This window comes from Myxocyprinus asiaticus, chromosome 18, assembly GCF_019703515.2.
Source record: "Myxocyprinus asiaticus isolate MX2 ecotype Aquarium Trade chromosome 18, UBuf_Myxa_2, whole genome shotgun sequence".
Lineage (NCBI taxonomy): Eukaryota > Metazoa > Chordata > Actinopteri > Cypriniformes > Catostomidae > Myxocyprinus > Myxocyprinus asiaticus.
Genome location: NC_059361.1, coordinates 14,400,918 through 14,413,467, shown reverse-complemented (window position 1 = coordinate 14,413,467; position 12,550 = coordinate 14,400,918). Strand labels below are relative to the sequence as shown.

Genomic DNA, 12,550 nt, shown 5'->3' with positions numbered 1-12,550 from the left:
CCATATCGCTCAGCCCTATTCCTAAGAATGAAATAAATACATTTTGACAGGAAAAGAAGTACATATAGTAACATTTATGCACTTTCAAAATCTGTATTAATCGTGATAAAAAAATGTAATCGACTGACAGCACTAATATATTTAAGCAATATCACATGAGCAAGAGTGCGACATTGCCCTACATGATTACCTACGGCACTCGGCCTGCGGCCGAATCACAGCAGTGCTGATTTAGGGCCATATAGCACGATTGTGATTGTATATACAACAGTTCAATGAACATGTATATAAAAAAAAGAATAAATAGGAAAAATTGAGTAAGGTCATAAAAACGCATTTGTGCATGGAACTACTTTATTACGTGGCAGATCAGAATCTGCCATTGCTGGTTCAAAACAAATGATGCGTCCAAGCCTTAGTTTTTAATTCAAAAAGTTCACTTCAGAAATAGTATCACAGCTTGTGCTGTGTCTAACAAGTTACTGGATAAACAAGGATGGATGGATGGATGTGTGTGTGTGTGTGTGTGTGTGTGTGTGTGTGTGAGAGAGAGAGAGAGAGAGACGGAGCTTGTGCGATCACCTGTTGCCACACCCAAGCAGAGATGCTGTCAGCTTTCTAAAGATCAGCTTTCTCAGTGGAAATGTAGCAGTCCAAGCGGGGGTAATTCTACCTATTTCGCGGTAGCTGGTGCGCAAGAATCGATCACTATAGAAACCGTAATGTCCTCCGTTTGTGCCAGTGTGTCCACTCCAATGTGGACAGTCCAATAAGAGGTAAGCGCCCTCAGTTTGTGTAATTAATCAATCTGTTGTGTCTCTCAGCTGTAATGAGCCGTAATGCTGAAGTTGTTAGTTTAAAGCCGTTTAAAGCTATTTCCTAGCTTTAGTAGTAGTAAGACAAGCGATCAGTGCTGTATGTATACATTGGCTGAAGCGGATTCACTTCACGTCACCTATCTGGCTCATATTACACATAAAAATGATCTTTTGCCACCACCTGCTGGCTAACATATGTAATGTAAAAAAAAAAAATACATGTAAAAAAAAAAACAAAACACGTAGCTCTTAACACAACTGCACTGCTCTTACGCTTTAGTTTAGAATGGCACGAACACAAGCGGAGTGATACCCACAGTGAAGCCTCTGAGTGCTGATGGTGTCAGACCATCAGTGCTCATGGAATGTCTCTTGTCCAATCAGATTCGAGGACCGGAACTAACTGTTGTATATATATATATATTCTATACAGCTTTGGAGTGGTGGTGGCGTAGTGGATTAAAGCACTGAACTGGTAAGCAAAAGGTTGTTAGTTCAATTCCCACAGCCACCACCATTGTGTCCTTGAGCAAGGCACTTAACTCCAGGTTGTTCCAGGGGGATTGTTCCTGTAATAAGGGCACTGTAAATTGCTTTGAAATGGAGGAAATATGTATGGTTTCTATTTCCTGGACAAATGTAAATTTGTGACATCGCCATGCTAACTTCTTTCTCAAATCATGCTGGGATAGCTAGGATCATCAGGTGTTGCCCTAACATGTGGAATCCATGCCAGCTTGAGGGCATACTGTCTTTAATGCAAAAGGGTATCATACCAAATACTAAGAAATTCTGCAATTTATGTAATCTGCATTTTTTATATATATAATTTAAATTTGTGTAATGGTAATATAATTTGGGTATTACTTTAGAAAAGTTTAAAATAGAAGCATTTTCAGTGTTATTAGACTTTTGGACCCCATAATATAAATACATTGCATATACAGAATATATACAATACAGGTAACACTTCACAATAAGGTTCCATTTGTTAACATTAGTTAACAACATTAGTTAACATGAACTAACAATGAACAGTACTTTTACAGCATTTATTAATCTTGGTTAAATGTTAAGTTCTGCATATACTGATACATTTTTAAAATCAAATGTTTTATTTGTTAACATTAGTTAATGCACTATGAACTAACATGAACTAACAATGAACAATTTTATTTTTATTAACTAAAATTAACTATGATTAATAAATGCTGAAAAAAATATAATGTTCATTGTTTGTTCATGATACCTAATGCATTAACTAATGTTAACGAATGGATTCTTATTGTAAAGTGTTACTGTAATATAAAATAAAATATAATTTATGTATAATGTTCAGAAAAACATAATGTAAAAAAAAAAAACACTGCATCTGAATAAAAAAACACAAGACTCCAGCCAAGCCAGATTTATCTTTAATCCTGGATGGAATTAATTGATGTTTTAGCTCATGGTCGACCATTGGCCTTGTATTTAGTGCAAAATAACAACATGCAGACAATATGGGTAGTTCAACGGGTGACAGTTGTGAGTCTACTGTAGTATTTACTAACCACATGAAATGTCTTTATCAGGTTTAATCAGTCCCGTCATCTCCACCTCTACATGCCAGCAGGGCTCGGAATGCTTGCTGCAATAACCTCAATCGTCTATTACCATAATATAGAGACCTCCAACTTCCCCAAGCTACTTATAGGTATATATTTAAATGTTGTGACCAGACAGTTTATCTATGCCCTATTTATTTAAGGAAAAACAGAGGACAAATACACTTATCATAATGTGGTTTAAAATGTTCATGAAATATTTATCTTCATATTTAGCATTGCTGATCTACTGGACTTTGGCCTTTACCACCAAAACCATCAAGTTTGTGAAGTATGATGGTCATGGAATTGGCCTGAGGCAGCTGCGTTTTTGCATCACAGGACTGTTGGCGCTCATCTATGGCCTGCTACTGGGTGTAGAGTTCAATGTAATACTGCAGAGGGTGAGTATAGGGTTAAGGGATTATGGTGTGTGTTTGTGTAAACTGTATATCTGTAATACAGGCAGAGGATTAAGAGAGACAGTGTTTAATGCAAATGCATATGTACACAGTGAAACGTTTGTTCCACTTTTTAAACATTTAACATTAAAAATTTTGTTTTAGTGCCAATTTGACTTTAAACACAATGTCCAAAAGGGGAAAACATTTATTAAATACTTACGGCCAAAAGTTTGGAATAATGTACAGATTTTGCGGTTTTGGAAGGAAATTGGTACTTTAATTCACCAAAGTGGCATTCAACTGATCACAAAGTATAGTCAGGACATTACTGATGTTAAAAACCACATCACTATTTGAAAAAAGTAATTTTTGTCAAATCTAGACAGGCCCCATTTCTAGCAGCCATCACTCCAACACCTTATCCTTGAGTAATCATGCTAAATTGCAAATTTGGTACTTGAAAATCACTTGCCATTATATCAAACACATTTGAAAGATATTTCATGAAGATATTAAAGATATTAAATGAAGCTTAACATTGTCTTTTTGTTTGTTTTTGAGTTGCCACAGTATGCAATAGACCGGCATGTCTTAAGGTCAATATTAGGTCAAAAATGGCAAAAAAGAAACAGCTTTCTCTAGAAACTCATCAGTCAATCATTGTTTTGAGGAATGAAGGGTATACAATGCTTGAAATTGCCAAAAAACCGAAGATTTCATACAAAGGTGTACACTACAGTCTTCAAAGACAAAGGACAACTGGCTCTAACAAGGACAGAAAGAGATGTGGACGGCCAGATGTACAACTAAACAAGAGGATAAGTACATCAGAGTCTCTAGTTTTAGAAATAGATGCCTCACATGTCCTCAGCTGACTGCTTCATTGAATTCTACCCGCTCAACACCAGTTTCATACAGTAAAGAGAAGACTCAGGGGTGCAGGCCTTATGGGAAGAATTGCAAAGAAAAAGCCATTTTTGAAGCAGAAAAACAAAAAGAAAAGGTTAGAGTGGGCAAAGAATCACAGACATTGGACAATAGATAATTGGAATAGAGTGTGGATCTTAACCCCATTGAGCTTTTATGGGATCAGCTTGACTGTAAGTTGCCTCAGAATTGCCCGACAAGACAGCCACATCTATGGCAAGTGCTATAGAAAGCGTGGAGTGCAAACATTTGTTTTACCTACAATAATTGTGTAACTTAATTATAATAGATACACTGGCAGCCAAAAGTTTGTAATAATGTACAACCCCAATTCCGAAAAAGTTGGGACAATATGAAGAATGCTAATAAAAACAAAAAGTAGTGATTTGTAAATTATATTCACCCTTTGCTATATTGAAAGCACTACAACTACACATTAAATGATGTTTTTCCTTGTGAATTTCCTCGTTTTTTTGAAAATGTACAGTAATTTCAAATCAGATGATTGCAACACGCTCCAAAAAAGTTGGGACAGTCGAGTGTTTACCACTCTGAAGCATCACCATTTCTTATAATAACACTTATTAAGCATTTGGGCATTGAAGACACAAGTTTGTTAAGTTTAGAAAGTGGAATTTTCCCCAATCATCCATTATGTAGATCTTTAGCTGCACAATTGTTCGGGGTCTTTGTTGCCATATGGTGTGCTTCATAATGCGCCACACATTCTCAACTGGAGACAGGTCAGGACTGCAGGCAGGCCAATCTAGCACCCACACTTTCTGCTTACAAAGCCATGCACTTGAAATCCGGGCAGTATGTGGTTTGAAGTTGTCCTGCTGGAAAATGCAGGGACGTCCCTGGAAACAACGGTGCTGGATGGCAGTATATGTTGCTCCAAAATTTGTACATATCTGTTTTCATGGTGTTCTCACAGATATGCGAGTTACCTATGCCATGGGCACTGACATACCCCTGGCCCATAGAGACACTGGCTTTTGGACCTGATGCTAATAATAGCTTGGATGGCCCTTTTCCTCTTTGGCCCGGATAAAACGACGGCTTTGTTTTTTAAAAACGTTTTGAAATGTGGACTCTTTGGACCAAAAAAGACAGTTCCACTGTTTTACTTTCCATCTAAGATGAGATCGAGCCCAGAGAAGTCGGCAGCGCTTCTGAACAGTGTTGATGTAGGGCTTCTGCTTTGTATAGTAAAGTCTTAACTTGCATCTGTGGATGCAGCGGCGAGTGGTGTTGACTAACAAAGGTTTACTAAAGTAATCCCAAGCCCATGTTCTTGATATCCATTACAGATAAATGCTGTTTTTTAAGACAGTGACGTCTGAGGGATCAGAGATCACGCGCATTCAGAAATGGTTTTCGTCTTGCCCTTTATGCACCGATATTTGACCAAATTCCTTGAATCTTTTAACTATACTGTGCACTGTAGAGGGTGAAATGCCCCAAATCCTTCCAGTTTGTCTTTGGGGAACATTGTTCTCAAACTGCTGGATTATTTACTGAAGCATCTGTTGGCAAATTGACAAGTCTCGAATGATCCTTGCTCTTGAAGGTCTAGGCAGTTTTTGGAGGCTCCTTATATACTATGACACGATTGCCTCACCTGTTTAACAACTCCTGTTTCACATCGCCTTGTTATTTCAACTCATCAAATTGTTATTAGTCTTAAATTACCCCGTCTCAACTTTTTTGGAGTGTGTTGCAATCATCCGATTTGAAATTACTGTACATTTTCAAAAAACAATGAAATTCACAAGGAAAAACATCATATATTGTGTATTTGTAGAGCTTTCTATATGGCAAAGGGTGAATATAATTTACAGATCACTCCTTTTTGTTTTTATTAGCATTCTTCATATTGTCCCAACTTTTTCGGAATTGGGGTTGTACATTATTACAAACTTTTGGCTGCCAGTGTATCTATTATAATTAAGTTGCACAATTATTGTAGGTAAAACAAATGTTTGTCTAAAATGCTTTGGGCACGAATCACTAATTCACACATAAAAATCTTCCGCAGATCATTTGTTTTCTTTGAAAAGAATGAAACATTTTGTTGTCAGCCTCGTGTCGCTCCAAACTCGTATGCTACATCTTCATTTACAAAGATGCAACAAGAAAGACGGGGGAGACGAGGTCCAATTCAAAAACAGGATTTTTAATAGACAGCACACACACTTGCCAAATACATCAACCATACTCGGGTAACAAATAAATCATAGTAAACGAAAACAAGACGTGTGTGTTGAATGCAGCCCTTAGGGGAATGAGACTCGTCAACCACTCGGGTTAAATAGACTGAGAAAACTGTAAAGTTACCGATCAATTAGTGTTACTATAGTAAATTCCAGGGTGGTGATGTAGAATTCTGTGCTGAATTCAAATGGTTTCCGCTTCTCGCGCCTTGCGATTTTTTTTAGATTAGTCAACTTCAACCCAATCAACTGAAATCATCTTACAGAGAAAATGCCTAGTAACCATTTGCCTCCATCTCAGACATTAAATTAAGCCAAGGGGACTCTCATTCTTTAGGTACAGCATGATCCCCTCTGTCTGTTGCGTAATAGTATCTGTAGAAAGTGTCCTCCCACTCTATGTGGAATTAAAATGTTGAAAACCTGGGCTAGCAGTAGTTTAGAGCTGACTCAAATGGCACTGCAGTGCACATTGAACTTTTGTTGTTATCCGACAGATGTTTGCAACCCTCTGTCAGTTCAGTCAGTGGCGGTAAATCCCCCATGTTCCTTTGCTTTGCTAAGCTGTTTATCAGGATGGGTTGCGTTTTATGTATTCTGAGGTGAACAGAGGCTTGGGGGGGAGGGGTTTTTTTCATCCGCGGTCGTTTCATTCGTCCCCTTTCATCCCGCTAAACACCCTGGTAGTTGGAAATGGTTTGACAAATTTAGTTGTCTTTCATGTTTTAGTGTATTTCCTTTTGAAACAGGAAGTTGAGGTGAGATGTTTCGAAGGGCTTGAACAATATTTTTGGTCCAAGAGGGAGAAAAAAGGAATTTTAAATATGTATATCTGCTGAAAGTTGTTTTGGCAACTTTTACGAGCATCTTAACATATAGATGACCTCAAAGCTAACAGACATAGACTTGCTTTCCATAGGGTTGATATATTTAAGAAAGTACTTCATTAACATGTATCTCACAATAATCTTCTCTATTCTGTTTCAGCGCTACATGTGGTTTACACATCCCACAGAGGTGAAGCCTCCTGATGATCTCCAGGATCTGGGTGTTCGGTTCCAGCAGCCTTTCGTGAACCTGCTGTCTAAGAGCACATACTGGTGGATGAACACCTTCATCACCTCCGCACACAAGCGTCCAATAGACTTGAAAACCATTGGCAAGCTGCCTATATCCATGAGGGCTCTTACCAACTACCAAAGGCTCCGCAAAGCCTTCAATTCACAAATGGTAAGGTAACTTCTGCTACTGCATTAAAAGGATCTATATTACATAATGAGTGTTTTGTGCCCCACATGAAAAGCATCACAGATAGTGCCACGGATGAGAGATTTTACCATTTTAATATTTATTAATTCATTTAGATTATCTCATATTCTCTAAATGTCATGATATACTTTCTACTTTGTGTTGTAAAATTTGATGTAGGGGGGGCCTGGGTAGCTCAGCAAGTATTGACGCTGACTACCACCCCTGGAGTCACGAGTTCAAATCCAGGGTGTGCTGAGTGACTCCAGCCAGGTCTCCTAAGCAACCAAATTGGCCCAGTTGCTAGGGAGGGTAGAGTCACATGGGGTAACCTCCTCATGGTCGCTATAATGTGATGTCAATCCATCTCAAATTCCTCATATTTTCATCAATGATGCATTGTTAGATCAGTATTTTGAAGGTTTCACACACCAAGGAAGATTTAAAAGATTGCACAAACACACAGGGGCTTCTCTTATGGTGCGTGAAGTCCGGTCTTTACATTAATATCGAATTCTCTGTAAATCCAGGATAAACTCATATATTTTATTGTCAGGAATCCTCGATTGGGGGTTTCAGCATCTCACATCACGTTTCAGCAGCAGCTTAAATCACGGCCTTGAAGATTGTGTCAGTCACTCATTTCTCATTTGATGACATTCATCTCTGAAAATTACTCTCATTGGTTCTTTTTGTCAGTTTTGAAATTGGAAAATATTAAATATATTAATTCTCATTAATATAATTTCCATGTAATCAGTCATCTTTCTTATTTTCTTTTTAATTTATCCATTTGGTAACACTTTACAATAAGGTTCCATTTGTTAACAGTAGTAAATGCATTAGGTATCACGAGCAAACAATTAACAATATATTTGTTGCATCATTTACTAATCTTTGTTAATGTTAGTTAATAAAAATACAGTTGTTCATTGTTAGTACATGTTAGTTCATAGTGCATTAACTAATGTTAACTAATACAGCCTTTGATTTTAAATAGGTATTAGTATATGTTGAAAGTAACATTAACTAAGATTAATAAATGCTTAGTAAGTATTGTTCATTGTTAGTTCATGTGAACTAATGTTGTTAAATAATGCTAACAAATGGAACCTTATTGTAAAGTGTTACCATCCATTTATTTCACTCTCTAGTAACCTGGGTTACACATCCACTTATAACCAGAGTGCATTATGTCCTTAATACAGCAAGAGTTGTTTTTTATCCCTTTGTCATGAAACATGTATGGGACTTTTTGAAACAGATTAAGCTCCTTATGTAAGATATGGTAGATGCAGAAAAATGTGTTTGGGTGTGCAGTTTACATAATCTGTACAATGTTACTAATTGACCAGTTTAAAGAAGATTAAAATGAAATATAGTAACCAAATCTCATAATCTCTACACACATAAAAACCTCTAGTAATTAAAATTGGTCTGGATTTGTCATCTAGTTGGTAAACAGTGTTTTCCAAACTCAACAAAACTACTTTCAGTGAACTCACCCATCATCTGTCGCTCTGTGTCTGTAGGAGAAGTGCCCTGTGCCCCTGAAAGGGCAGAGGTGGATCTGGTGTGCTTTGCGTCAGGCATTCAGCAGACCTCTGGTGCTAAGCATTACTTTCCGCTTCTTGGCTGATCTGCTGGGCTTTGCTGGTCCACTCTGCATCGCTGGGATTGTTCATCATATCAGCAGTGACAACCACACCTCTCTGCCTCCGGTAACAGTGTATACTCATTTTCACAAATAGTGGCCCAAAAAGTATTTGGACACTTAGGCTACACTTAAATTGTATAAAATGTCATTGCATTACATTACAAATATGCATCTGTAAAAGTGGCTGTAAACAAATGATGCTAGACCTTTTCTCAGAGCTAATGCCACTCTTTGTCACTAGTTTTGTGATTACTTTTAACCAAATAGTGCCAAGCTCATTTTAGTGGATGTATCAGTGTAGTTCTTCACATTAACTATAGACATGTTCTAAAATTCGTGACAACCAGAAAGCGTCCATATACTTTGTGTCTTAATTTTGAACAGTAAGTATTGTTTTATCATTTAAAACCTATTTTTGGTTGACATGGTTTGCTTGTGAAATGTGGTTGTGATATCTTTCTTTAAATTAAATGCCACTTGTTTGGTATTCTGTTATCTCATGTTATACATTTTTTACGACTGAAGTGTCCAAATACCTTTTAGGGCCACTGCACATTTTGTTGGTAATCTGTAATATTTATATTAATGTTTAAGTTTATATATAGCTAGTCTTACTAGCCACTGGGGTTTAATCATAATGTTTAAAGTATATAAAAGAGTTTGGACCAACCTCTGTATGATTCGATTTTTCAGAACAAACCTTAAACAAAAAGTATTATAGCAGGAAGTACTAACTGTAACAGCTGGCAGTTATGACATATTTTCTTAGTGCAGTACCTATTTTAAATTCTGCTCAGACAGATGCCACTTTGAATGTGTAATATTCATATTGCTGAATACAATGTGCAGAGAAACACTTAGGACAATTGCTCTTGTGTTCCTTAATTGTAGGGTCAGAGTGTGTGCTGCTGCATAATGTTTTATATGAAATGCAAGAACAAAAAAAAAAACAAAAACAAAAAAAAAAAAACAGAGCAGTTATAAAAAACTGATGATTTACATTATTATTTTTTTTACTTTTTTCTGGGGGAAAAGAACTGACATTGATTACTATTGCTCAAAATCTTACAACTACAGTACATTTGGTTGCTAAGGAGATGATTTTTCAGTTCTTGCTAAAAGTGAATGGTACTCTGTTTCCTCAAACACAATTATGATGGCGTAGTGCTTCTCACATCCTATAAGCAATTGAACACTTGAGCACTCTTAAGAGGCTTCAAGAGAACAAAATTGCTCTGACAAATGCCTTCGAGTCTTAGAGGCTTATTATAGGCTATTATGTGCTCTTGAAGGCTTTAATAAATGTGGGGTCTTTTTTGCATTCATAAGTGGCCTTCCTTTTTATTTACTAGTCTGCACTTGTGCTTGTTTTTGAGTTGACCATAATGGTTTTCTTTCTTTCTTTCTTTCTTTCTTTCTTTCTTTCTATTTCATTCTTTCATTTGTCAGTGTGCCTTTAATTTATTATACTGCAATACTGTAAAAAAAAAATCTTTTTTCACAGTAATGAGAATCTAATACCAAAAACTGTAAAAATGTGTTTAGCAAATTTTATTTATGCAAGATATAATTTTTTTTGTTTTGTTTGTTTTATTTGTTTTGTTTTTTTCTTTTGATTTTTGGAGGAAGTGTGACCTGTACATGTTTTCACCCACTGGTCAGTAAGACATGTTAACAGGGTTTTTATACACTTTTTTTGGCAGGTGAAGCTGCTTGGAGTGCACTTCATTTCCTCTGAAGCTTTCTTAGCAAATGCATATGTTCTTGCTGTGCTGCTCTTCCTGGCCCTGCTGCTACAGAGAACCTTCCTACAGGCGTCTTACTATGTCGCCATAGAGACTGGAATAAAGCTCAGAGGGGCCATACAGGTGTGATTTATCTATTGATCTGTCAATTAACTTTTTACAGGTGTGATTTATCTATTGATCTGTTAATTAAAATGATCAGTGTTCTGTTTCAGTATGTTTCAATTATAATGTCTTGCCATCAAACCTTTTAAAAAGATGTAGTTTTTTAATAGTACACTGCACAGGTACAGTGATGTTTCATATACCATGGTATTTATACAATAATACAATGAAGTACATTTACATGGTACTCCAATGTACTTCAATGTATACCAAGTAAATTATTCAGTACCTATCAAAAAAAAAAAAAACAAACATAACATTTGTACCATGCCCATGTATAAAAACCTTGGAAATACAATGATTATTTTTTTGTACTTTTTGTTTGTGCAGACTATTATAGTAAACTAAATGTAAGTTAATGTAAATTAATGGTATTTACAGTAATTGTACTTACAAATTGTAATTAATTATATACATTTATTTATGTATTTATTTCCATTCTTCTGGCTAGTACTAACCAGAAAATGTTTGCTATGGTTCTTCTTCCTACAGACTAAAATTTACAATAAGATTATGCGTCTGTGCACCTCTAACATGTCTATGGGTGACATGACCACTGCCCAGATCTGCAGTCTGGTGGCCCGGGATACCAACCACCTCATGTGGTTCTTTTTTCTCTGTCCCAACCTCTGGGCCATGCCGGTTCAGGTTATGTATATGTTTTATATTATTGACTTACCCTAACCCTGATCCTCAAACCCTAATTCTTGAGAGAGACCACTTTCCTTATAGAGCTGTGCCTTATAGGGTGTATGGACAGATAAGAATATAATATAATAAATCATGATAAATAAATAATGAATTAATGAATATGTTTTTGATGTTTTATTTTCATGCGTAGATTGTCATTGGAGTTATTCTCCTGTACTACCTGTTGGGAGTGAGTGCTCTGATTGGTGCGACCGTCATCACTGTTTTGGCCCCTCTGCAGTATTTTGTGGCCACTCGACTCTCACGTGCTCAGAAGAGCACTCTGGTAAGAACTTATGTTAGCATGGTTTTACTCTACCTTACATTGAAAGCCATTTTGTGGTACTGTGATACTATCACTACACAATATATACTGTATCTTAAAAAAAGAAAGCTATACATTCCTAGACAACTTTTGTCTCCAAAGTGTCTAATCTAAAGGATTGTCAATTGATTGAGAAAGTGAGCCTTTAAATAGCTTCTTAGAAGCTTTGCTTCTAGGTCACCCTTGCTTATTATGAGATATATTGTATGTATTATATCACCATAATTGTATTATAATATCAGTCAGTCAGAGTTGTACACAATTACCAGCATGACTGAGGTAGAGGGTGATTGTGCTTAGTGATGACATCATACTGGATGGGTGTTACAGGAATACACCAGTGAGAGACTGAAGAAAACCAATGAGCTGCTGAGGGGAATCAAGCTCCTGAAGCTGTACGCATGGGAGCATATCTTCAGATCCAGTGTGGAGGACACTCGCAGAAAAGAGCTGATCAACCTCCGAACATTTGCACTCTACACCTCCCTCTCCAGTGAGGTTCTAGTTTAGAGTATAGATGCACTAATTAAAAGAAAAAAAAAAGAAATTGAATAGTTCACCCCAAAATGTAAATTCTGCAATTTTCTCACACTCATGTTGTTCCAACCCCATATGACTTTCTTTCTGATGAAATGTTAGACTGATGAGACATTACATACACACAGAATGACAGACTTTTACTGTATATAAAAAAAGATACAGTGAAGGTGAATAGTGACTGAGGCTAACATTCTGCCTAACACCTATTATTGAATTCCACAGAAGAAAG

General features: G+C 36.6%; 1 protein-coding gene across 1 annotated transcript in view; it reads left to right on the top strand.

Annotated features, from left to right (window-relative positions):
• LOC127455686 (ATP-binding cassette sub-family C member 8-like) overlaps positions 1-12,550 on the top strand; it is a 36,041-nt gene that overhangs the window by 2,020 nt on the left and 21,471 nt on the right. Inside the window, exons 4-11 of the mRNA XM_051723733.1 lie at positions 2,393-2,514; positions 2,642-2,808; positions 6,939-7,181; positions 8,732-8,920; positions 10,560-10,724; positions 11,259-11,414; positions 11,608-11,742; positions 12,112-12,274. Coding sequence (XP_051579693.1) covers positions 2,393-2,514; positions 2,642-2,808; positions 6,939-7,181; positions 8,732-8,920; positions 10,560-10,724; positions 11,259-11,414; positions 11,608-11,742; positions 12,112-12,274 — 1,340 coding nt within the window. The remainder of the gene's footprint in view (positions 1-2,392; positions 2,515-2,641; positions 2,809-6,938; positions 7,182-8,731; positions 8,921-10,559; positions 10,725-11,258; positions 11,415-11,607; positions 11,743-12,111; positions 12,275-12,550) is intronic.